General features: G+C 31.1%; 2 protein-coding genes across 5 annotated transcripts in view; one reads left to right on the top strand and one right to left on the bottom strand.

The window, feature by feature from the left end:
* Window positions 1-4,345, top strand: part of LOC129990133 (twitchin-like) — a 111,337-nt gene extending 106,992 nt beyond the window's left edge. For all 3 annotated transcript variants that reach the window (XM_056098128.1, XM_056098129.1, XM_056098130.1), the window contains 2 exons: window positions 1,795-1,915; window positions 3,373-4,345. In XM_056098128.1, the coding sequence (XP_055954103.1) occupies window positions 1,795-1,915; window positions 3,373-3,567 (316 nt within the window). In that variant the 3' untranslated portion in view covers window positions 3,568-4,345. The remainder of the gene's footprint in view (window positions 1-1,794; window positions 1,916-3,372) is intronic.
* Window positions 4,346-5,198: 853 nt separating this feature from the next.
* Window positions 5,199-26,273, bottom strand: LOC129962027 (titin homolog). Of its 2 annotated transcripts, none has more exons than XM_056075704.1 (15): window positions 25,869-26,273; window positions 25,618-25,780; window positions 21,721-22,014; window positions 20,706-20,814; window positions 19,526-19,704; window positions 18,258-18,545; window positions 16,011-16,141; window positions 13,236-15,329; window positions 12,485-12,605; window positions 11,214-11,340; window positions 10,954-11,129; window positions 9,013-9,121; window positions 7,631-7,698; window positions 6,497-6,701; window positions 5,199-5,374 (listed from the first exon to the last, which is right to left on the bottom strand). In XM_056075704.1, exons 1-15 carry the CDS (start codon window positions 26,019-26,021, stop codon window positions 5,284-5,286), a joined length of 4,308 nt encoding a protein of 1,435 aa, XP_055931679.1. In that variant the 5' UTR covers window positions 26,022-26,273; the 3' UTR covers window positions 5,199-5,283. The 2 variants fall into 2 exon arrangements, with proteins under 2 accessions (XP_055931679.1, XP_055931678.1); XM_056075703.1 differs by having other exon boundaries at window positions 6,497-6,704.

A 26,273-nucleotide genomic window follows, 5' to 3' on the forward strand; every position in this document is an offset into this window, starting at 1 on the left:
TCTGAAATTAAAGTTTTAAATCTACTAAAACCTTTGCTAAGCTCTGTAACTGCCATTTTAGAAACCCAAGGTCTAAGTTTGCAATTTCATCAACTTTTTTGTCGGAATTTATTTTCAAAAGAGTTTATTGGATTCTTCGTTTTAATTCTGCATTCATTTTGAATATCAAAAAAAAAAAAAAAAATTCACAATCACATAGATCATTTGATGTATAAAATCTTTGATATTCATTATGATTTTTGGCAACCTTTTGGGTTTATCTTGGTGTTTTATACCTGATACTTGTACCAACTATCAGTACCTTTGTCCACAAATTAGTTCAGATGTATGAAAGCAAACGTATGAAACGTACGTCTTATTCAGAGTTTTCGATTGAATTTAATGTCATTTGTGTTGTTTATTTTGACTATCCCATAGTAGTTTCAAAGTTTTTATATGAAATTGTCTGTGAGCTTTCTCTTTCTTCCCAAACTTTAGGACGCCGTAGTCTAGTGGTAAGGTCTAGACTTCGGAACAGGAGGGTTTCAGGTTCGAGGCCATATTCCACTGAAGAACCGTCGTGTAAGCGGGTCTGGTGCACGTTAAATCCGTCGGGGCCAAACGCCCTCCCGCTGATGTAGTGTGGAAGTTTGGAGAGGGGAGTGCCAGTTCAGATGTCGTTCTCGTCATTTGACCGCGGTTCAACATTAAGAAGTCCAGCCCAAAATAGCGCTAGTGTTGCTTTAAAATGGAACGTTAATATAACTAAACTTCAATTTCCTCCCAAACTTTAGTATTTAAAGTTAAAAAGATTGATGTAGAAAACTTATAAGTTTTCTACATCTGTCTTCTAATAAAATAATTGAAATAAAAAAAAATTAATCGAATATTCATTTATTCCCTTAATACTGAAAATTTCTTTGCAATCGTTTCACTTCCGTCAAATTTAAAGGAACTTCTGGTTTCGACCTTTACATAAAATGCCCTAATTTTCTTTCTAGTTATATTAGAGATAAATCCTTAAAAGTATGGACTTTCAAATAAAACGAGAAAAAAAAAGTTTCTTTAAAATTTGGCCTAAAATCGATTTTTAACGTAGGCGGATATCTATGTATTTTATAGTACTAAAAAACTTAATAATGAAGGCAGCGGATAACAAATGTTTCTTCTAATAGAAGTTGAAAAATTTGTCAAAAATAGGGCATGGAAAATTTATTTCAAAATAATAATAGTGTCAAATAAAATGAATTCGAAGAACTCCTCATCTGGAGAAGAAAAAATTCAAAATGTTTGCCACAACGATTCTCATATTGCCTGCATTATTAAAAATCGACTGTCGAATGTGATAAATTAATTGAAAGTTCAATCTTAAAATGCGGACGTAATAATATTTTAAATCCTTATATGTCTATTCATTACTTTTCTAACTATCATATTTGATGTCTTAACAAAATGTGAATTCTTAGTAATGGTAACATGACTTGCAATTGGATACAATTATGGTAGAAGGGACTCATTTCAAAATATATATTTTGAGAAATAGCTACTTCCTCAAGACATTAAACAAACTGTAATGTATATATTTCAAAACTCTCTCCTGCATTGTTAGTTATTTCTTGAAATTAACTAAAAATTTAAACTGCAGAGTACCCACATGTAGAACAATTTTCGGTAAAACTCCCGTTATTCCTAAAATGCTAGTTGGATTCTGATAGTGTATAACTGCACCTAATTAACTGCATCGTCGCTAGACACTTCTACCGTTTTAAAATTTATATTTTAAAGGTAATCCCTTTTTTTCTCCTGCATTTTCAGAAATCGCATGAGTTCCGAGCAGTGCTTGAAGCACCCTTGGCTGGCGACGGCAGGCCTCTCGCAGAAGCGGCCGCTCTCCACGGAGAAACTGAAGCGCTTTATTATCCGCCGAAAGTGGCAAGTAAGTGCTCCATTTTTCTTATGACTCAAAACAGTCCTCAGTAAATGCGATCTGCCGCGAGGCAGTTGATGGTTTGGAAAGTGACAGTGAGTGACGAGATTAAGATAGCTGAGGGGCACTCGACGGAAACGAAGGCCGTTTTGTTTCAAATTTTGCTTGTGGGCATAATGGATCTATGAATATTTACAAACGGGAATTCTGGCGACGGTTTCTTATCTTTTCAAAATACTATGAATTTTTTTACAAAATACTTTATTGTGGCTTGAGCTTAATTGTACCTAGTTTTATGAGTATATATTGGTGTATAATATTCAAATCCCGAAATTGCAGAAATGTATTTTCTTCCTTGGAAAATAAAATTTAAAATATTTTCTTTAATAAAAAGTTTGTTTCTGTAACTATATTTTCATTTTTAATAATAAATACAGTAAATTGTATCTAAGAAAATAAGTATATAAATTGAATAATTTTGAAAAATTATCCCAAATTATATTTGTTACTAAAACGTGAAACTTGAAATAAAAATTTAAAAAGGTTGTATTTATTCATATTTCATTTCGTATACTTGAAAATTTTTAATTTAAAAATATTTAGTAGGAAAACAAATATTTAGGAGCTAATGTCTGATATTTAAAACCTATTGTTTAAAATATAACATAAAGAGTAAAAAGGAAAAGGTACGTTTTTGTTTTAGACCTATTTTTTTTTTTTTTCTTCTTGTATCTTGAATTTTATTTCCATGAAAGGTCAGATCTAAATTAAATCTAAAATATTCTCAAAAATATTCAAGAATAAGATAGCTGTAAAAAAAACCTTTTAATTTTCACAAAATTAGGATTTAATTTCATTGCTTTTTATCTCTTTCGAGAAAAAGGATAGTGCAGTTGATCCATTGATGAAAAATTTTTATAAGCCGTAAACAAAACTGATGATTCTCATAATTATTCAAGAAGTGAATTTAATCTTCTAATTTATGTTGGCAACCTTTGACAAAACGAATTGCCAGAATTCTTCGCATTATTTATACGCGTGCATGCAAATTTACTGAGTTTCTATATAGATATCCGAATCTTGAGTAACTATGTGCTGAAATTAAAGTAGTTACTAAATTGAAAATATTATCGGAAGTTTGAATATTTCAAATATTATTCAATTTTATTACAAATTGTATTTTGGGAAGTTGCTCACTAACTTCTACATGAAACAAAAACAATTATTTGCCTTCCTCTAGTTTACAAAAATAATGCATTTTAATGAAAGACATAGTTAGCATAAAACGATTTAAGTCGATATTTTTTCTTTTGAAGCTACTGAATTGCTCATAGGTATTACACGAATTTCGGCAAATGAATTGAAAAAAATATTACTGCTAGATTATTTAAAATGAAATTATTTCATCGTTTTGAAGTTTGTGAATGTTTCATTCTAAACTAACTCTGGATGTTTCTTGCCAACAGAAATCTGGTACGGCTATTCGAGCTCTCGGCCGTATGGTGTCTCTGTCTCGTTCTTCCCTCGGCAGCAGTTGCGACTCCTATTCTCCTCTGGGCTCGCCTACAAGCTCGCGGTCCCGATCGAGGTCATCCATTATCTCGCGAAGTGAGACCACCGAGTCTGCAGAGAGTGATGTGTTTCAGGATCTCTCCAGGTGACCGGCCGATTGTTGAGAACTCTTCTTAAAGTCGTTAGAATCAGAAAGGAAAAATGTCCAGGAAAATGGGGATTGTGAAGAGATTATTGCTTCTTTTTGAAATCGACAACTGGCACTGAGACCTTTTTCAAGCGGAATTCATATTTACTCCTCGATCGCCTGGGAAACATTGGAATTCGTGACCTCTCTGTAAAATCTATAAATGAAATCTGTCCATAAATGAAAGAATAATTTCCTTTTTCGCCTTAAAAAAATCTTTTTTTGGAGCAATTCCTACTCTTCTGACACAGATTTAGTTCATACATATAGAGGATTGAGTGATGGGACATTTCAGAGATTATCCTACTATTTCAGTACCATTCGAATTCAAAAATATCAAAAGTTATTTCTCTAAGGCATCCTAGAACTACCTATGTTTTCTTAAACGGAAACGAAATCACTTTTATTAATTTCTCTGAATTGAAATAAAAATAATAGCATTAAATTTTCACGTTTTTCTACATTTTTTTTTCTCGAGTCCTTCTTGAAAAGGAACAGAACGAGATAGTTCTCAAATTGGAATGGAACATAAATTACTTATATGTTTATTACAGTCAGAAAATATTTGGGCGATCTTAAAATGAATTTCTTTGTTAGTTTCAGTGCCGAGTTGTATTTTTGAGAGAGATTTCGAATACATATGTCGCTATTCTACATGTGTACATACATGCTTGTGAAATTTGATGGCGCTAGCCGAGACTGTTTCATTTGTATTCAACCATAAAAGATTTTTGAACGCTTGTCTGTTTTAATACTGTGTTGTAAAGTACAGTAATAGTAACTTTCATCTTGAAGTATTATATATATTTCTGAAGCATTTGCACAAACTTATGATCCTTAATATCTTGAAAGATTTGACAAATAAGACTTCATTCCTTTACATAACTGCTTAAAATAATAAATAATAGTATTTCAAGACCGTTTTAATGTTAAAATTAACCCACGTTATCTTGATAGTTCGATAAAAATGAATATCTCAACTATGCACACTTATTATTTTACATCTATATTTTCTAATTACGTTTAGAATTCAACAATTTTAGCATCAGACGATCATAAGATTTGTCTTTAATTTATTATTCTTTTTGCATTAACATTTATTTACGTTGCCCGATGTAAATAAAACTATTTATGTAATTGCTAAATTCAGTGACTTCTCACATAATTAAATATATTGTATGTCAAAATAAAATTTTTTTAGTTATTAATTTGTAACTTCTTTATTTTTTTAACTATTTTTCTGAGCATGCCTTTCTTTGAAATGCAAAATTTTAATGTTTCGTCTTATTTCTCAGTTGTTGCGAGTCTCTTCTTAGTAATTGCGAATTCAGGTTTTACTTTACATACCGAAAACTTATCCACTTCTTATTTGAAAACAAAATTATTATATTTGAGAGCTATAAACGTTACTAATATCATAATTTACTTTAAATGATGTAATTCGCTTCAGTTATGTACGAATTTAAAGAATCCTTGCCTGAAAGTCAAAAGAGAAGATTATTTTAAACGATAAATAATACTGAAAAGCAGGGTGATGATGGAAAATGAGGTTGTGGATATTATGCCCGACATCCGTACAAGAAGGCAATAGTGTAATTTAGTAAATTTTATTAAACAATTGTACAAAAGTGTTGGATCCTGCATATGAAAATGGGTCCCAAATGGTGGAACGTGCGAGTCACCTTGGCAGGGTGTGCACCGGTTGGGATACAGTGGCAGGTAAACTCCAGCCCCTGCTGTTCCCCGCCGACACTCGGAATACGTAGGATCTGTGAGGAAAAGAAATTATATTTTAATGTGTAGTTACAGACGTTTTATTTTAAACGCATGGGGCACAATTTTTCGCAGAATAGCAATAAAAAAACTGAACAAATTACACTAATATGAATAATTGTTTCCTCAAACGAATATTAAATTGTAGAAAAGTTATATAAACTAAAAGGAAATTGCATTCAATACTAATACAGAAAACGAATTACAAAAGTAAATAAAAAGGGTTCTAGCGTATTGCAGCGTTTTATTTCATAATGGCCATCTTTGGCGACGAGCTATTTGGCCGGGATTAATAGTCATTGAAAATTTCAATGAAATATTTAAGATATTAATATTTTATTTGGAGATTATGTAAAATTCGAGATTTGAAAACGATACACAAAAGTACAAAAACTAAATAATTTTTTGAAAAAATGTTAAGTTGTCGGATGGGAGCATCATACCATTAGATTTAATACCGAGAATTGTAAATATTGCATGAAACGAAAATCTCTCGTTATATGCATGTTTTTTCCAGAATGGATCATCTTGCTAACTGGTATTCGTATTAGTTAAGGGGTAAAATATCTAACAATGTAAAAATAAATATATATTTATTTAGAATCTAAAATTTCTTAGATGTTTCTTAATATGACCATGAAAATGTTTTTTATGCGATCTATCCATTGAACTTCAGGCCACATGTTCACTATAAAGGGATGTATTACGATATAAACCTTTCTACTAAATAGCTAATTATTTTTCCATTTCTAAACACCCCAAAACTATCGGGGTGCAAATGTCCGACATTTTCAAATAATCTGGAATGTTAATGTGTTTCAGATACATATATGAACATTGAACATGCGTATTTGCACTAGTTCCAGTAAGAAGCTTGCCGTCTTCGATAAACTGGATATAATCGAAAAGTTTTATATTCTGCAGTGTCTTAATGACATATTTGTTCTGTGAGAAAGAGTATCCTTAAAAATAAGCGGACATTCCAGATTTGAAAAAGTGTAAATTTATGGAGTTCCAAATAAATCCAGACTACAATCACTCTCGGATCTTTACAATCTGAGCCACATATTTTCAAAGCGAACTATTACGGTGCTTTATTCCTAGTAGGTGAAACTTACCGCCCCCTCTTGAGTCCATGCACGGTGTATAAAGTGTTATATGTTCGACCGACTTCGGTCCAGTGGTCTGAATTTAAAAGGCGCTTCTCAATCAAGTACTCGTATCTGCCTCTTCCTTCCAAAGGTGGTGACCATGTCAAAATCGTCCACGTCTGTCCTGAACTCAGCACATGGGGTGCAGCAACAGATCCTACAGGATTCTCATCTGCTATCCAAAAACAATTCTATAAGTTGATCGTCTTGGCTTTGAAATGTGAAGATATAATTCAATTTTTAAATATTTTGCTGCCTTTTAAAGTTTTAGAATAACCACCATTATTTGAAACTTCGACTTGTGAATCCTTTCATTATGATTGCTTAAGTTTTCTTTAAATTTTGTATTTGTATATATTTCTCTAAGTAAAATTAATTACATATATTTATAATGACAAAATGACAGATAACTTTGTAAATTGCAGACTCAAATGAATTATAATGAAACTGGTGGAAAGCTCTATGCAGATGTTTTTAACCACTTTCAGTGGTAAAAAAAATGATGCTCACTGAGTTTGTTTGCAGAAGCACGGTCTCGGGTCGTTAATTCATTACAAAAATCTTTTCCCGATTTCTATAAGGAAACATCATGTTTGCCTTCGTTCGGCTATGATGCTCTGTTTGTATTTCAAGTAGAGTTTTCAAATGAAAAAAACGATGTTATTTGAGTTTTAGCATTCATTATAATGCAAAAAACAAACAAAAAAAGTGATGGGTGTTATCGTATTAGCCAAGTTTCCATCTAATAATGATTCATTATTAATAATATAGAGTAAAAAAATTCGAAGTTTATTATTTTATGTCCCCTAAATGAAAAAAAAGGATGTACGAATTCTCTGATGAATAAATTTAATAGTTAAATAAGAGAAAATAAAAAAGAAATAATTAAAAAAAATTAAACTAGCCGGATATGCAATAAATTTAAAGCATATGATAAAAGTGTTGTTTTTAATGTCGTGAACAACAATTGAATAATGCGTATTGAATTATAAATCTGATTTAGCACAGAACACTTATTATGTGAATTTGAATCGACTCCATTAGGGAATATGAAATAAAATAAATTTAAAATTAAAATAAAACCAAATTTTTATATCATACGTTCATTTCTTCGGCAGTGTTTCTCGTATGAATAAGCCTTCCGCTTCACTCTTATTGCGCCGCAGTCTCTGAAAAACACGAATGAGAGTTAGAAAAATGCAGGGCACTGAATATTACTATGCTATATTGATCGAAAAAAACAAACAAAGAAATTTAATACAAATTATTGACAAAGATTTAATGTTTTTCATCAACATTTCATTTACACTTTTATCCTTATTTGTGTACAAAGAAAATCAAGATGGGAAATAAAAGATCAATAAAAATCTTAGATGCTAGATTGCCCAGATCTTGCGGAGGGAATGCTAAAAACAGAAAGTGCACTAGCGCCTTTTGTTTATCACTTTCGTCCCTAGACGATTATGAAGTAGATTATGTCGCTTTCTATATTTGGTAGGAGCCCCTTGATGGTACAGTGATCAGGAGAGTGTTTATAAAAATACAAAAAAAGCTACTATTAACCTTTCAGAAAACCCTACATCGAAACGATTTAGAAGGGAGCAACTGATTGTCACTAGAGGAAATTGAATGCCTATTGCTGAATCTGTATCGTCATCAGCCACTACACATAAGTGTATTCTTAACTGAAATTTAACAGTCACAGTTTGAGGAATATCAGTCATACGTTATTAAAAGTCACGCATCATTGTAAAAGAAGTCTGATACACACTGTTCAAAATAAAGTAATTAATTTTTTTGAGAATAAACCACTTAACCGTAACTTATTATTTATTGCCAGTGGACAGACCAATTTGTTTTATGGCTGCAGCAGAGAAGGAACACTTTCTTATTCATCATTCAATCAATTGAAACTGAAGTTCCAACTGAAAAGCTTTTCTATCTTTCTATCTAGTTAAGCTATCATGCTTTTCCTGACATTATAGCATTGAAAATCGTCACCAAACAAACAAGAACTACACTCGTTACAGTTTTAGTACTCATGTCCGCATTAATACTCATTCATGTGATCATTAAATCAATTATTTTCTACAGCACTGTAATTAAATTTTTCGAGGTATAATTACAAACTCTAACAGCAAATTTACAATCAAGGACACTAAGAAGTATTTCATCTTGTAATGAATGTTTTTATACCAAGGAAATATCTTCATGGTTCTAACCAATTATCTGAGCTGAACTGGATGGGTCTGTCCATTTTGTGGGTTTCGACTGCGAAAAGACTAGAATATTACAATATGAGAATTACATTTGTATTGCTTCGAATAAGATTATAGCATGAGAAAATTGAGTTATTCAATATGAATGTTGTTTTTCCATGTCAAAAATGTGTAGAAACTTTTCAAAAATTCTATAAGCAATAAATATATGATTTCTACTTTTTAAGGAAAATTTTTTTTTAAAGAGATAAGGAGAAAGTAAACCTTTCTTCCACAGATAAAGGAGACGATGATATTTTAGGTGGAACCGATTCTTCACCAGCCAACAGTTGGTTCTTGCAACTCTTTTGGAAACTGCCTGTGCTCTCTGGATCTACAACAAAAAGCAGAGTTAGCTTAGATAGAAATGAACTTTGATATGAAAAAAAAAAACACAACACCGTGGAACGTAATAGTCATGTCATAACAATAGCGTTTAATTTATATAAAGTTGAAGATCCATTTTTGAGCAAACTAATTGCTTTTTGAATTGAAAAAAATGGATGGGAAAATCTTTCACTTGAATTTCCAACGTGTTAAAATAACAACGTTTTAATTGTTTATTTTTATTGCCAATAATAGTCTCGATGGACCTTAAAAGCAATCCTTCCGCACTCTTCCCAGAAGACGTAAAGAAAAAGAGAAATAAGTAAAAATGCTACATGCTTCATTTCATCATATTAATGTGAGAGTGCCCTTCCAAAGCTTAGAAGTGATACGTTAAATTAGCAAATAAAAACTGTATAAAATATTTTTTATTTCTTGTGTACATAGAAGGCTGTAAATAAAGAAATTGTCTAAAAACGCCCCCCTCTTACTTGATCGACCAGGATCAAGTCATTACACAATATCCTTTTCATGAATATAGAGTGGATATATTATGACACTCTACACTTCTTTTCGAAGAAACTATTTTTATTCTCTTTGTTCTATGCTCCATAAGTTGTAAGCATTTCGTGTCAATGTTTATTTAATTTTCTTTTACAAATGAATGAGTCATTTTATTATATTCCTTTTTACATGTGTATATATTCCAAAAGAGTATGCCATTTAATTTACTTACGCATTTATATCAAAACGACAATTACAATAAATTTAGTAAAGCTCTAAGAGCTCTTAATTAGCTCTTAAGAACACATTTAAATTAGCTTACTAAAAAGTGAAATTTTTTTATTTCATTATTTTCCTTCTTTTTAGTCTTGAATTTAAAATTCATTATTATGCATGTTATGGGATCTAGAAATAATTAAAAAAAAACCACTACCAGGTAGCGCTTTTCTTATGAATCGAAAAATTTAATTAAATCTGAAAATGCTGAAACAGTGCATCTCCAACTGTTTGAAATTTGAAAATGTAGTAGAAACTTCTAGCAGAAATAGATTACAAAGTTCCGTACTTAATAACGAGAAACAAGTTTAAGTGCAAGTTAGAAGTGCTTAAAAATTTCACAGCTTGAAACAAAAAACATCATCTTACAACTTTCAGCAAGCAATTCTTAAATATAGTATATAAAATTTATTTTGTGTATCTCGGAAACGGCTCTAACGATTTGGATCAAATATAAAATTTGATCCAAACCGTTATTTTGATAAGGTTTTACTTTTAAATTTATCTTACAGCCTTTCCTGAAAAAACGTTATTTTACACACACAAACAAAACAAAACAAAAAAAAAAACCATTTTTGTTATAACTAACCATTAAAGATTTTTTCTGTCAGTTCTCATGCTGACAATATTATAGAGCGCCATAAATTTTAGGTGGTACTTCCATTGTTGTCATAGGATGATAACCTACTGGTATCTCAAAAGTTTGTGAGATGGCATTATATGACATTATCCGAATAAGAATACGTTCGGCCCACATCCAATAGCAACAATGCAATTATTGTGTTAACCAATTCGAATAACATGTTAAACTGTGATGTGTATTCGTGACTTTTTTATTTCCATAACAAGTTCATATGTAAATAAGATTGAAGAATATTCATATATAATCAGTATGTAATTCGTATCTAAATATTTTCTCCGAAATAAACACGATTTTAAAAAATAACTGCAGAGCGAAACTTAGCCTTCCAGATATCGCGCATTTAAGATAACACACCAGGAGTGTATGAGTAAAGGCCCATATTTCGATACTGTTGAAGCGAATAATATTTTCAGTACCTTCGACGGAGAGCTGGACAGTTGATATGGCAGAGCCAGTTTCATTTTCCAAGTAACATGTATATATGGCATTGTCGGTGACATCGACGTCGCGTATAAATAAGCGGCAGCAGCCTCTATGATTACTGAAAGCATCCATCCGCAAGCTTGTTTCAACTCTTTCGGCGTTTTTGAACCTACAGCAAATAAAAGTTTCGTTCAGAGAAACATAGAATTACTTTGGATGGGGCTAGAATTAAAATTTGAAGTACGGTACTCACCATATGACATGAGGCATTGGTGTTCCAGTTATTCTCCATTCCATGACGACAGATTCTCCCGGACTGCATGATATGTCTTCAGGTGATTTCAAGAATTTTGGTTCTTCAGGACTAACTTCACGATTACCTATGTTTTTAAAGAAATAAAAGTTAATTAAGTTGAAATCAACTTACAAGGGTGCGATTCAAAAATAACGCATACTAACTAAACTATCAAATATTAAGTATTCAAAGAAGAATGGCAGGCAGTTTGTAGTGTGGTCTAAAGAGCAGTGTTGCGATTGAAGGCTTAGAGGTTATGCCGCCTTCAAAACTTCTGAATTATTCTACACAAGAAAATGACACAATAGTTGAAAAAAATCTATATATATAAAACATTAACGTACGTGTCACAGAAATTGCTCTAGTTTCTTATTATCGAATGACAATAAGAAATAAGCTTAGTAAGAAACATCAACGCTTAGCGTGGTTAATTGACGGAGTTGCAAAATATAATTAAAGATTTTCTGGAGACGGTTCGCCTTTATTCGTGAAGTACATTCAGTCAAAGAAAAGAAAATATTTAAAAAAAATTTAGAAATGTACCTCTTACAGAAAATTTAGTTGAAAATTCTCAAAAATGAAATGTCGCCAGATGGGTAATCGTTATGAACTGCCTATTGAAATTAATATTCATGCGTTCCAAAACAATTATCTTATAAAAAAAAGTCTTTCTGTTGTCTTAAGAATAAAAATAAATTACTTTTTTAATGATATTAATTTCATTTTCATAGATTTTTTTAATTTTGATAATATTTTGATGATAGTGCAGAATCCCCTACTTGGCGCGTTTCCTGATAGCCGTCATTTGGATAATCAAATTCCTGGAAACCGGATGCGAGATATTGAAAATTGCGTCAAGCAGTCGGCAATTCTGAACTTTCATTCATATTTTTAATTGGATTTCTTATTTTGTATGTAACAAAGTTTTGAAATGCTATGATGAAATTCAAACTCAGCAATCAAAACATTCAACTCTGTAATAGAATTTTCCTTTCCTCTTTTATTTCGTATTATGAACAATTTTTAACTACAAAAAATCTGATTCCATTGAATTCAAGTTTTTCAGTCATATCTAAAAATAAGGTGAAATGTTAGAATACATTCTTGATACATCTCATGGATTGTTTTCTCATCAAGAGGCTGGCTTTAAATTAGATTTTAATGTAAAAATAATTTCATTTTTAATTTTATTTGTTGTATATTGATTATGAATTTTTGCATACACTTACCAACCACTTGTAAATAAGATTGAGTTCGCGCCGACCCATAACAATTGGTAGCTATGCAAGTATATTCTCCACTGTCAGTAGATTTTGCGTTGAAGATGTCCATATACACACCGAACTCGACCTGCGAAAGAAGTATCTAATTTTAACTAAAATGCACAGTTTACAGCTAAATAGGATTAAACAATGAAACGTTTTAACCTTAACATGAAACCTTTTAATATTAATACAAATATTGCGTCATAAAATATAACATCTTAAAATTAAATAACTTAATCACGAAATCTTATTTTTAGTATTAAATTTCTCACCTCAACCATTATTATTTCCTTCTAATAGAAATAAAATAAAGATTGAAAATAGAATTTTATCAAAAATGATAGAAGAAATTCGGAAAAAAAAACCCTCACTTATTTTATCTTTGCGAAGAGCTAACTTTTAAAAGCAATAACTAGTAACTACAAAGAACGAACATTTGCTTTCAATTTTGTTGCTTTTTAACATAATTAATACCTATCTGTATTCAAATTAATACTGAAAAAGTGACATCCATGACACAATCAAGAAGAATAGACAGTATGAGAATGCAAACAGAAAATACTATGCAAAAGAAATAAAGATGTATACTGAAATTGCATGAATACTTTTTGTTGGCATTGTATGGATATGAAATAAATAAAAACACTGCATTTTTAACATAAAGAGTAGTATATTAGAGTATTTCTAAATCATTATTAATTGCTTTTGGACTCACCAAATTGCTGAAAATGTATCTAGAACTCTCTGGAACGGGCTTTCTGTTTTTCATCCATACAATCTCTGGGTCTGGATCTCCCATAATTGAGCAATAAAGTCTCGTCCGACATCCACTTTGTATTACTCTGTTCTGCAAATGCATCACAACCTCTGGAGGGTAACCAGACGTTTGTAGGTCCCCTGGATACTTGCAGGGAACATCGGTGAATTCAATGAGGTTTTCTTCCACAGCATTCTGTTCTGTTGCCGAATGCTTGTTTAATTCGTCACAAGGGTAAGAATCAAGAAAAGGATCATCCAAAATTTTATGAATATCACTGACTGCTTCCAGATCTTTCTCTAGTGAGGTAAGTTCAACTTGCAGAATAGATTCCAAAGATTCAAATTGTTCCGCTTTTTGGCTGAAGCTTCTCTCCACTTCTTCGGCAAGTTGTAGCAACTCTTCTACACTTTTTTCTTTGAGATTAAGTTTAAAGGAATTGTCCGAAGTAGGTTTTATTTCATTTGTCTTTATTTCATCTTCAAGCTTCAAATTACTCTCCTTTAAATTAATTTCTGTACTTGGAAAAATATAGGGAGACACGTAGATAAGCCAATCTGGAATTTCCCTTTTATTTATCTGTGGATTTTCATTGGAATCTTCAGTAGAAATGTCAAATATTTTGTTATCTTTCACACTTTTCGACGCAGTCTTAAGATTTGCTGAATCATCGATTATTTTAATTGGTAACTCAATTTCTTGTTCATTCATTGGGAAAAAATTTGTGTTGTTCCAAAATTCAGTATCTGTTTCATTTGACGTATCAGTTTCATATGTATTTGATTTTAGAACACTGAAACTAAAAAGTTGTTCTTTTGTCTCCTCCGGAAAATTTTTCTCACATACAGAAAATGATTCAATTTCAGTCTGTCTGCCATCAGAAATTTCTTGATAATTATCAAAAGGTTTGGAATCTTTCGTTTTCGGATATGACTCGCTTGATAAATCAGTAGTCGCTATTTGACGCTTAATTGGAAGGACACTCATAGCAGGTTTCCAAGTTCGAATGGGTGTTGAGCATAAGCTTATAATATCTTCGAAATCCTCAAAAGACTGGTATCTAATTGTAGCCTTTTCTGAAAGACAGAAGCACTCTAAATTCTGAAATGTTTCAAGCGAATTAATGACAACATTTCGAATTGATTTATAACAGATGAATGATTCCCTGCATTGTTGCTTCATCGGCTGTTGTACTTCGAATAATGACAGAACTTCAAAAGTCAGAGGAGGACATAATATTATTACTGAACTGGAGGATTGATGAAGTTCACATGGAATAGAAGTCTCCTGAAAATAAGTGGAATGATTTTCCTCATTTTGTACTGCGAAATACCGAAACGTATCACTATCATCAGATTCCCATTGGCATTTATTTCGTAAGGAAGAATCGAATAAGTCTGTTTGTTTCGAAATATCCAAGAAACAAAGAGGCTTATATACTTCCAGAAAATTCTCATGAAACATCCATGAACAAAGGCAATTTGAAGCAAAATATTCATTTTCAGATAAAGTACTTACTGTTTCAAAAAATATGTTTGAGAAACATACCTGGTAAAAAAAATCACAGTGAAGGTCGAAAACCGGACAATAAGCCGGCAGAGCTATTTCGCTTGCGAAATTAGGTGCCTGACAAAAGATTTCAGTGCATGTGTTGCAGAAGTAACTAAATTGTGGAATTATTAAATCAATGTGCCGAGCATTTGAGGATATTTCAGCCAAATCTTCTTCTTCGTATTCAAGAATATCAATTTCTAAATCTTCATGTTGTAATTCGGATTTAATTACGAATTCTTCTTGTTTTTCGTCACTACATTGCTGCATTAAGCTCAGAATATCTTTTTGCTGTTGGTTGTTGAGAGATTTCGCAGACTCTTCACTTACGTCCTCATCTAAGCCGGATTTCTGAAATTTACATTCCTCACTAGGTTCGCTGGTTCCGTAGATGTTGGTGGCTCTCACTCGAAACACGCAGCCTTCAATTTCGTTGGAATTACCAAGATTCAGACTTGTTTTATGAGTAGTTTCATATCTTACCCATAATTCCTTTTCCGACTGCAAAATAACATTCATAATCAACTATTTCAATGTGAAATATGGCATAATACAATGGCACAAAATTTAGAAGAAAAAATTGATACAAAGCATACAATTAGAGATAATAAAATAATTGCAAATTAAAAATGCTCAAAGTGGTTAATGATTACAAATAAGAGATAATTATTTTAAATACAAAGACCAATATCTATACAAATTGGTTTTAGAAGGAACTTTAACAATAATTTGTTGTTCAGTATTTGAATTTGATGGAATTGACTTGTATTTGCTGAGCATTTAAATTTCAAGTTCCAAAATAGATAAATAGAAATTTATTTCGGAGTTCCGATTTCAACGAAAAGGTAATAATAATATTTTAGTTATCAATACGGATTTTCATTTAATAAAGAAAAAGACGTAGTATCTAATTTCCCTTTTTAAAGTATACTTTATTTATAATCAATATTGTAAAAAATCGAGAAGAAATGCGCTCTTTCTGATCATTAAGCTTTCAAATGATTCATAGTACTACAAATCAAAAAGTAAAACTGATATCTATTTATTCAATTTAGTTGCATATCGCTATTTAAAGCAAAGATTCTTCTTGTTTAATCAAGTACATTATATGATTAACATTATGAAACGAAAACAATTTTGTTGGAGCAATAGAAAACAAGCACTGCATCATGAAATTTTTACCATTCTTTTTTCCACGATATAGTTGAAGATTTCACTGCCACCATCGCATAAAGGCTTAGCCCATTCCAGGACAATTTCATCATCTTCTCCAATCTCAAATTTAAGGTGCCCGCTTGGAGGATCTGGTGGACCTATAAACGAAGATATTACAAGATGATACAAAAACATTTTGGCGAAAAGAAATATTACAAAAATACACAAAAAATGCCACTTTTCCTGTACACTTTAAAAGTAAAAAAAAAATTTCATCTTCATAAAAAAATCAGTTAATTGAATCATCATTTCATTAATTATTAAAAATAATCGTAGTAAATAAAATTAATGGAGAAAAATCAAAGGATAATTAAATTATCCTCTGTATTTACTCCAAATTGTAAAAAAATGTAAAAAATTTCTTAACTATTGCATTAATTTTAGTAAAATAAATATTTTTTATATTATACCATTTTCTCGGATTCAAAGTAGTAATGATTTTAATATTGTTGTTATTTATGTCACAAGATCCTCAACTCACATATTTTAATAGCTGCATTTGCAGGGACATCTTTTAAGTTTTCTTTTATTTTCAGTAGCCTGAGAAATCCATTACAGTATTTGTTTCAGTGGAAACAAATGGATCGATAATTCAAAGTACAAGATGGTTATAATTAAACTTCCCCTATAAACAGCATCCTACAACGCAAACGGGTGAACGGATTGTATATTTGGTATATATACAATACACGAGATGCGCTCACGGAATATTGAAAAAAAAAATATTCCAAAATGTCCACCAGAGGGTGCCTTTTCCTGAAAAACATTAAATTTAACACATAAATACAAAAAAAAAAATCTAAAAGGAATGCAGAAACAATATTAACAATCCAGAACAAGAATTATGAGAACGAAATGTAAAACCGGGAAAGCTGTCAGTTCTAAGAAAATAATGTCCAGATTTGCATGCTTGCGACGAATAGGAAACTTTATGCGAAACATGTTAGGGTGTGAAACGTTTGCAGATACTTTCATGTTTTATGTCGATGTTTCCTGCTGTAATGATGACGGTATCTTTAACTGAACGTGCGTTATTGATGAAGCTGTTTTATGAAAAAAAGAGGAATGTTTCTGCTGCAATTCGTGAATTTCGTCGTGTAAAGAGCTTACGGCGTGGAACAATATCTACTAAAGGTATCCGGGCCATGATTAAGAGATTTGAAGTGACGGGGACAGTAAGAGTTCAACCTGGAAGAGGCGTAAACCTATCACTCCGGTATTTGTTGATGCCGTCAAGACAGCTGTTGCCGCACAGACACAGTCATCATAGTTTGGAGGCAGTAGCGCACGTGCAATTTCTCGACAGACGGGATATTCTTGCATTATCATCCGAAAAATGCTCAGAAATATAATGCACTATTTCCCATACAAGATCCAACATACCCAAGGACAAGCCACAGCATCTTATTTCTATAATCTGAACTGTGTTTTGTTTTTTCCTTCCTCAAACAGCGTACTATTATTTTTTCTTAATGTGGTTCGATGGCAAGGTGATCAGAAACTAGTCAATAAATGTTAATATTGTTTCTGCATTCCGTTTTGGTCGTTTATCGTGTTAAATTTAATGTTTTCCAGGAAAATGCGCCCTTTGGTGGAATTTTTTTTCAAAATTCCGTGAGTGCATCTCGTGTATAGTATATACACAAAATTTCGTTGCAATCCGTTCATTCGTTTGCGTTTAAGATGTTGTTTATAGGGGAAGTTTAATTATAACCACCCTGTAGTTAAAAGAAGTGTGGATTCAAAATGTTTATATCAATATATATATATGACAAAAATATTAACACATATATTTAATTATGATATAGATCTTATTTAATAGATACACCAACTGGGTACTGCCATGAGAAGATTAAATTTAACGGTAGATATAAGATAGAAATATCATTTTGTGGCTGACAAGTGCCTGTTTGTCTCTTTAATGATTGGTGCAATCTGAACAACAACAAGCTAATTAATTCTGCTAAAGTGCATATTCGTCTCAAGTGGAATACAGAATATTCATTAATATTATCTACTAAACTTGATTAAGAAATAATGAACGTGGTTAAACTTGAATCAGTAAAGTATGTATGAAGAGTATAAATGAATGACTGCTTCCTATAATTGCATTTTCAATAAAGCGATGAGACTTATGAATCAGTATATTTTATGGACAAATATTGTTAAGTATCTGGGTGATGAACTCAAAAGATTTCGTTAAAATTCCTTTACCTGTAATGACGACTCTCACATCAATAGAGTCCTCTCCCATCACGTTGCTTGCAACGAATGTGTAAACACCAGAATCCTCAGCTGTCAAGTCCTGGATGCGAATTTCCAATGAATCAGAGAGCTGGGTTACTAATACTCTGTCATTTAAGGGTGGGTCTTGGCCGTTGAAGAACCATTTGATGGTGGGCGGAGGCTTTCCAGAAAAAGTGACCCTCAGTCGCACGGCATCACCGCAATCAAATGTTAGGTCTTCTTTGTAGGAGGAAGGATATCCAAGTTGAGGCATGCCTAAAAGAAACCCAAGAGTGATTTTGTTTTCATAGCCTACTGGACTATTTCTATCAGGGTTTTATTTAATGAAATTTAATGCCCTTTTTCCTAATTTTTTTTCAATATCTCAGAATTTCTCTATGAAATAAGATGAATCATAAAGAAATTATCCTATTAGTTTTGCTAATGTATATTAATAGGACCATCGCCATTACTATGGCTAAAAAGGGAAAAACAACTAAATCAAAAACAAGACACCCAATTTTAAACACAATAAATACTTTTTGCCAATTCAATGATTCATACTGAAATAAAGAAATTTTTGATAAGTTATGCATACTGAAAACATGCATTAAAAGATAGACTGAGCTTCATTAAATGAAAAAGGGAAGAAATACTTAAGCAAAGGAATATTCGAAAATGTTACAAATTTCCTTGTCATCAAGCCAATATCATTTCGTTGTTTTAATCTTAAATTTAAAACGCAAGTTTAATAATTATAGTATGCATAAGTTATAATACAATAAAATAATATGAATCTCCTTTTGAAAGTTAGAAAACAATGACAGGATTAAATAAAATAAAGCAATGTATACCTTTTTTTCAAACATAAAAAAATGTCGAATTTACTTTTTACGATGTCACTATATTAAGAGATTCATTTTAGGATCTGATAAAGTTGTAATCAAGTAACGTTTAAACTATAGTTTAACCTCGGTGTAAAGTATTACCTAGCTTACGAAAATGGATTACATCCTATCTAAGAAGTATTTATAAATTGTATTTTTAATGATAAGTACAAGTAGGTTTTGTTTTCTCATTGAAATGTTTTGGTTTTGCGGAAAGTTTGTTTTTAGAAAAACAACCAGCATTTCTACTAACAAGTTATATTTTGCTCCTAATTTGTTACTTATATTTCGAGAATATTACAAACATAATGAATATACTTTTCAAAAATATCTTAGTATGTAAATAATAAAAATAATAAAATATTTTACTCAATATTCTAATGGAAGCTTCTGAGGTTGTCCTTCCGAAGGCATTCTGTAATGAACATTGCACTTCGCAATCCTCGTCATCGGAATCCACTTCGTTCAAGGTGAGCTCAGATTTCCCGCTGTCATCAAGTGTAACGACAGAACCGACTCCCTCACGAATTCGAATATCATCTTTAGTCCTTAAAAATACAATGTGAAAGTGTGTTTCAAAACATTCAAAAATTAAATACTAAGTTTCCTATACCCAATAAAATGACACTAAAAACATACTAATAATCCATCGGTTTCCAATCCAAAAATAATCAGTCTTCTGCGTGTTTAATATCATTAAAGTTGTTTTGTATATGCAGATATATAATATCATTTAACAGACCAAAAAGTCAATAAACTGGTTGAATAAGCTTATCGTCAAAGGCGGCTAGTTACAAAAGTTTCGCTAAAAGTGCAAAAAGAAATTAAAGATATTTTTCCAAATATATGTCTTTTAAATTTATTTTTGACCTAATGAAGCCATCTTAACATTAGACGGCACAATGCAAAGGGCATTTTAACACCTACACCGTTTTTATTTATATATTTTCATCAGATTAATAATCTTTCATTTAAACGCGAAAAATCGATGTTACAACTTAGTCATTCCCTCTCCTCTTATCCAATATGATCCATTCTAATAATTGGAATCAAACACAGTGGTCTGTTGTGGATACCAAACTCACTCACTTAAACCAATCAAACAGTGTTTAATTTCCTCACATTTTGATATTTTCAAGATGATCAGGTGTCAAGGGACTGCAGTGCATGAATTAAAAATGTAATTCAGAAGTTAAACCTATTTGTTGATTTTTTATTCATGTTGAGCTGTGAGTAATATCTGACTAAAATTCAAAAAGCAATGGTCTAAATTATTATACTAACTTTCATCCTTTAAAAATAACCGCAGTCAAATGATTTATAAATAAAATTTATTCTAAAGCATTTTAAATTTTCAAAAACACACACATTTATTCACGTATATAGAACTAACTAGATAACAAAAATGTAAAACTATAGTGGAGATCATTTAAAATCATTTGATACAATAATCTTTTAAGACTTCTATTAGAATTTAATATTAATTTAATGCTATTGTTTTCTTAAAACTTATCAACACTTCTAGTATTTAAGAAACATTTTTATTTACCAATTTACTTGGATTGGCCGAGTTCCAGAATATTCACATTTAAAGAAAGCCTTTTGACACGCCCTGATAAAACAGTCTTCTAGAGGAACTATCACAAATGGTGCTTCACCTGAAATATACAACATACACACAATTAAAAAAGAGACTTAATTAAATAAATCTCTATAGATGAACGTGAGTGCGTTTATTGGCGCTCTACAGGCTGTAAAATGAGACCTACATTTACCAAACGTTACACAAATATATACTTTAAAGGATCCCACTGGCCCCATGTGACGAATTTTAAAAAATTAAGTTCTATTTATTTTAATTAATTAATAATTAAGTAAAACTCTGACGTTTTCCTACTATAACTTCCGAGAATATTACGACCCAAAAATGATTAATACATCATCGTAAAGTCAAAAAATTATTCCTTTAAAAAACTTTTTTGTTGTACGGTCTTCTTTTTCTTTATAATTATTTAAAAATATTCTAAAGCAATATATTTCATAGTTTAAATGAAAGTCAAATCGTTTTCGATTTTCTACTGAAATTTCATTCTAGATTCTTTTTCTATTGTTTGTGATCAAGATACGAATATTTGGCTGATTTTTCTGTGTTGAGAAGGTTTTGGTATAAGATACTTTTTTAATGAGGGTCTTGAAATTTTATTGTATTTGCAATTACGATTTAATTTCAGAATCAAGCAATGGTGAATTTTTTTAAAAATACGCCTATTTTGAAACGCTACTGCTCTTTATATTGATGTTGTGTTGGTTGTACAACAATATGAACAAAAAAAAATATGGAAATGCATAGCACATTGAGTAGAACAATGGCATGAGGTATAGGCCTCCGATAATTTGAAGTTTAAAAACATATTACCTGGGAAGCCATTAAGAACCAAGTCATACAAAACGTTTAAATTTGTAGCAACCATTCATTCTTGATGTATCAATTGACTGCCAGTGGCGGCTGTTTAGTTTATTACAGTCTTCATCATTTTATAACCTTCATTTTTTTTCAAACCCACCTTCGTCACTTCTATACTTGACTGGATCTGAAGCTTCGCTCGGCAAACTGACGCCATGCGTATTCTCACTGCTCACTCGGAAAATGTATTCTCTGTCCAGGTTCAGACCAGTGACCAAGTAGGACGTCGCAATCACCATTTCGCGGTTGCACTGAAACCACAAATCGCTTTTCGGTTCGTATCTTTCAATCAGATAGTTTAAATTCCCACCGCCTTCTGGAACTGTCCATTGCAAAAGAACACTGTCCTCGCCCAGTATTTCAGCTGAAGGCTTGGAGGGTTTGGGTGGTTTCTCTGAAATCAAACGAAGCAAAAGCATTCAGTTAAAAATAAATGATGTTTAAGTTAAAAAAGAAAATGAAGGCTTCTGAAGAAGAATATCCCTTCGGAGTTTTGTTATTTGTTTTTCAAAACGTTAAGAAAGTAAAGTTAAATATTTTTGTTTTTCTATTCCTTTTTAAAATTTGTCATTTGTTATAATACAGTGTTCAAAGGAATCTAAGTTTTATAATAAAATTATCAGAATTAAAATAAATGCATCCTGAAATTCTGGGGTATGATGTGCAACGTTGTTTTCACTCTTATACATTGTGTTATGATTCAATTGAGCTGAAGGTATTCGCATACGTTGAAAACACGCTTTTGAATAAAAATGAAATTTAAAATGTTTTATCTAAAAATCATGTTCTTTCACCTTCTAAAAACCATTTTTATTTTAATAGCTACGTACTCATTAGAGTGGAGAAAAAGATATATTTCGAAACCAACTTTAAAAAAAAAAGATGAATTACCTTCTAGAAAAATAAGAAATAGTCTACATATACAGAAAGTTTTCACAAAAATTTCATTTTCATATCCTTGAAAATTAAAAACAAAGACTCTAAATTCGTTCTTTCCGAAATGTGATTTTTCCAAACATTTTCATTTTTTAAACACGATTATTAAAATGCTATTACTCTGAATTTTTTCAGTCATTTAGTATATATCAAGTGAATGAATCAAATTATACGTCCAATCAATGATGAACTGTTGCGAAGTGATGCGCCTTTTACGCTTTGAAAAAAGATCAAATTAAAAAAATAATCATGATTTTACATTACAACTCATGCAATCATGCAAAAATTTCTTTATAAACTCTTGCTTTAGTTCTTAGCCAGTATCATCAATGATCATACATATATATACACAGAACTATGCCGATCATTCCGGTCATTTATTTTTGACTCTGAGCGTTTGAAAAAATTTCAATTTGAGGCCACCATTTATATATATATAAATAAATATCTTAATTTAGCCCATAGTAACTTCATTCTAAAAATATTCTCTTATTTCGGGATCCAATTCCACTTTCTCTACTTAATTAATTAAAGAGAAGCTTTGTTAAATTGTTGAATCAGCTAAAAGTCTAATTTTTCCACACTCCGCGTGAAGAGGCAAAATACCGTTGATGAGGCAAATTCTTTTTTAAAATCTCCCTGTGTTTCCCCTACCTTCTCCGCGCGTGTAACGAAAATCCCTATCGAAATCTCGTAATATATTAGCACTATGAAGAAATGTTTTTCCTATCAAACTCATAGGTTATATAAGACCAGGGATAAAATGTCCAAAGGCTTTTTCCTCATTCCTTTTCTGTGTGCTCATCGCTTGTACATATGCCTGCTTCTTCAAAATGAAATAATATATATATATATATATATATATATATATATATATATATATATATATATATATATATATATATATATATATATATATATATATATATATATATATATATATATATATATATATATATATATAGTATTTTCACGTGGTGTATTACATTTTTGAATAAATGTCATTTGCAAATAGAAAAATATTGCTTGAAATATCATTATTTAAAAAGAGGTCTCCGAACGTAGTCGGATTCATTAAATGTGAAAGAAAAAGAAATTCAAATACCTCACAAGAATGTACCATTGAATTTGCAATGAATTTTTAAACATAGGAATATGTATGAAAAATTTCCTACTTATTTATGCAAAAAATCTTTTTATATCCAGCTTTGCAAACAAATATGTTTTACAGAAAGTTATACACTGTTCGAAATGATTTTTATTTTAAAATGTATCTTCTGAGGATCTTGTATTCTATTTTTAATTTAGCATTTGCAACTGGAAATCTATAAGTCTTCTAACTCTAGTTTTATTTTCCATTCTGTAAAATGTTGCGTGTGACCCTGAGTAAAAATATCATCACATCCGTAGGATGCCATTTCCTGCATTTTCTACAGAAAAGTCGGATGTTGATATATCTTCTTCAATAAATGAACAACTTATAATTTAACATATCTTAATAAAATAATTTATTATTTTTATGAACATATTACATGTGTAAATAAATTTATTTCTATTTGTAAGATGATTATATTAAGCAGTGTATTTGGTATTAGATGCGTTTAATACATCATTTCACTTTACTTGTTATGTTAATTATTTTTAGTATTTACCAGAAATGTTTGTATAAATAATCGTCAATTAAAATACTACGATATGTCAGGTACTTCTGCAGAAATAGCGCAAATTCCAGTGAAAAGAATTTTTTTAAAAATTTAATGATCGCTTCTTAAACAACGCTTTTCAGATATTTGCAAGGGGGAAAAGAGGCATGAGAGATCTGAAGCATTTGACAACCAAATGCCGAGTTTACTCTACCCAATTTATCTATTTGGAATTGAAATCAGATAATGTGTGCAATCTTAAGTAACATGTTTGGTTGTAAACAATGCATTGTCTAATGCAAAAAGCTACTATTGCAATGTTTGATCATACAGTACAGTCTTGGTCAACTTTTATTTGTTGAACCCTGCCTCATATTTTGATAAAAGATAGCTTTTTTCTTTTTAATTATCTTGAAAAGTCTTTATTATCTTCGTCTTACCTCTAATTATCTTTAATTTATTTTGCAAAGATCTTTTATGTTTATTAATTAAGTACCACAAATTTGTGACGCATCATTAATAAATATTATAAATATATGTTTTGAACGAACCGATTTCTAGAATTGCCAATGTTTTCATTTTATAAATAAAAGTGTAAAGCCTGTTTAGTTCATTAAATTTAAGATTATCAAGTTTTTCCATTGTTTCTTTTACACCTGAAATTCTATGAAAATTACTTTGTAAAACTTATCTGCAATCAAGCAATGTTCTGTTATACGGACAGAACATTGCTTGATTGCAGATAAAAAGGCTACACATTAGGGTAGCCATTTTATATTTCTCTGTATAAAGAGACAGATGTGATCCTTCTGCATATTCTTTGAAATAGCTTGAGAGTATGATTTGATAGAAACGTAAGTCATTCTCATTTATAATCAAATTATTCCACACACAAGTATTCACACCGCCGGTCATCACACATAAAAACATGTCGTTAAACTTTGTTAATACGTTATGTGCCACTTCAGGTGTCACCGGGAAATGACACTGAAGTGTCCGTTCGTGCCGCGTCAGTCACTGGGGACTCATGTTAAATTTTATGATTGTAAATGGTAAATGCTGGTGACTAACAATATAAAATACGATATAAACAAAACTAAATTATAATATATTAATAAATTAATCCTAAATTCTTGTCAAAATATTTTAATGGATTTCATTAAAACACAGTAAACATCTTGTATGTAAGCTGAACTTAAACATAGAGAACCTCTGTGGAGGCCGCGGTCCAAAAAGAAATAATATCGCCATGCTAAAAATGAACTAAAATAATAAAATACTATCCACAAAATAAGCCTGAAAATCAATATTCGTTTTCGAACCATTTTATATAAAATCCTACGGCGATCAATACGTTAAAAAGTCACAAGTCGTTAAATGTATAATTTTCATATAATTTCCCATTTATTTTTACTTACTGCTTTTAGCTTTGATCCGTACCAGACTTTTGTTCAGCAGACCTTCACTTCTTCCAGCTTCATTTTGAGCGTAAACTCGAAACTGGTAAATGTGACCCGTTTCTAAATCAGGAACGAGGCATTCTGTTCCAGGTCCTTCTGACCACACATACGTCTTCCGCACCTGAAGACAGAATTACGATTGATTCTGATGCATATAATTTTGATATATATATAGAAGAGGGGATATAACAGAAGAGAGATCAACTTACATCCATGTGGAGAACATCTTTTGCTTCAATGACATATCCCAGGATGGGTCCACCGTTGTCTTCCAGGGGTGGTTTCCACGACAAATGAACAGAGTTGGCTTCTATGTTGCTGATAAGTAGTGGTCCTTCTGGTCGACTAGGCTCCGATATCATACCTTTGAAAAATAAAACGTGCTTATAATATTAAAACAGGATTTAATCTTTTTCCTCACATGAACCATCTTTGGCGACCCGTTTATTCTCTTCAATTATTGACTTTTAAAGCTGTAAAGAATTGGTATGGAATGTATTATTTAAATTCGCCTTGTCATTTCATACAAATGAAAAGCGGGATTTCAAAAGAAATAAAAGGGGAAGAGGAAGTCCTGTCATGGAATGAATGATTGACAAAAGCAAGCGACTGAA

This window comes from Argiope bruennichi, chromosome 2, assembly GCF_947563725.1.
Source record: "Argiope bruennichi chromosome 2, qqArgBrue1.1, whole genome shotgun sequence".
Classification (NCBI taxonomy): Eukaryota; Metazoa; Arthropoda; class Arachnida; order Araneae; family Araneidae; genus Argiope; species Argiope bruennichi.

Excerpts from the sequence above, each read along its gene's own strand:
- LOC129962027 (XM_056075703.1), bottom strand. The coding sequence starts at position 26,021 with ATGATATCGGAGCCTAGTCGACCAGAAGGACCACTACTTATCAGCAAC. Across the intron at positions 22,015-25,617 it reads ACGGATCAAAGCTAAAAGCA|AGAAACCACCCAAACCCTCC; the intron begins GTAAGTAAAAAT and ends GTTTGATTTCAG. Across the intron at positions 11,341-12,484 it reads ATCTTATTTACAAGTGGTTG|GTAATCGTGAAGTTAGTCCT; the intron begins GTAAGTGTATGC and ends TTAAAAACATAG.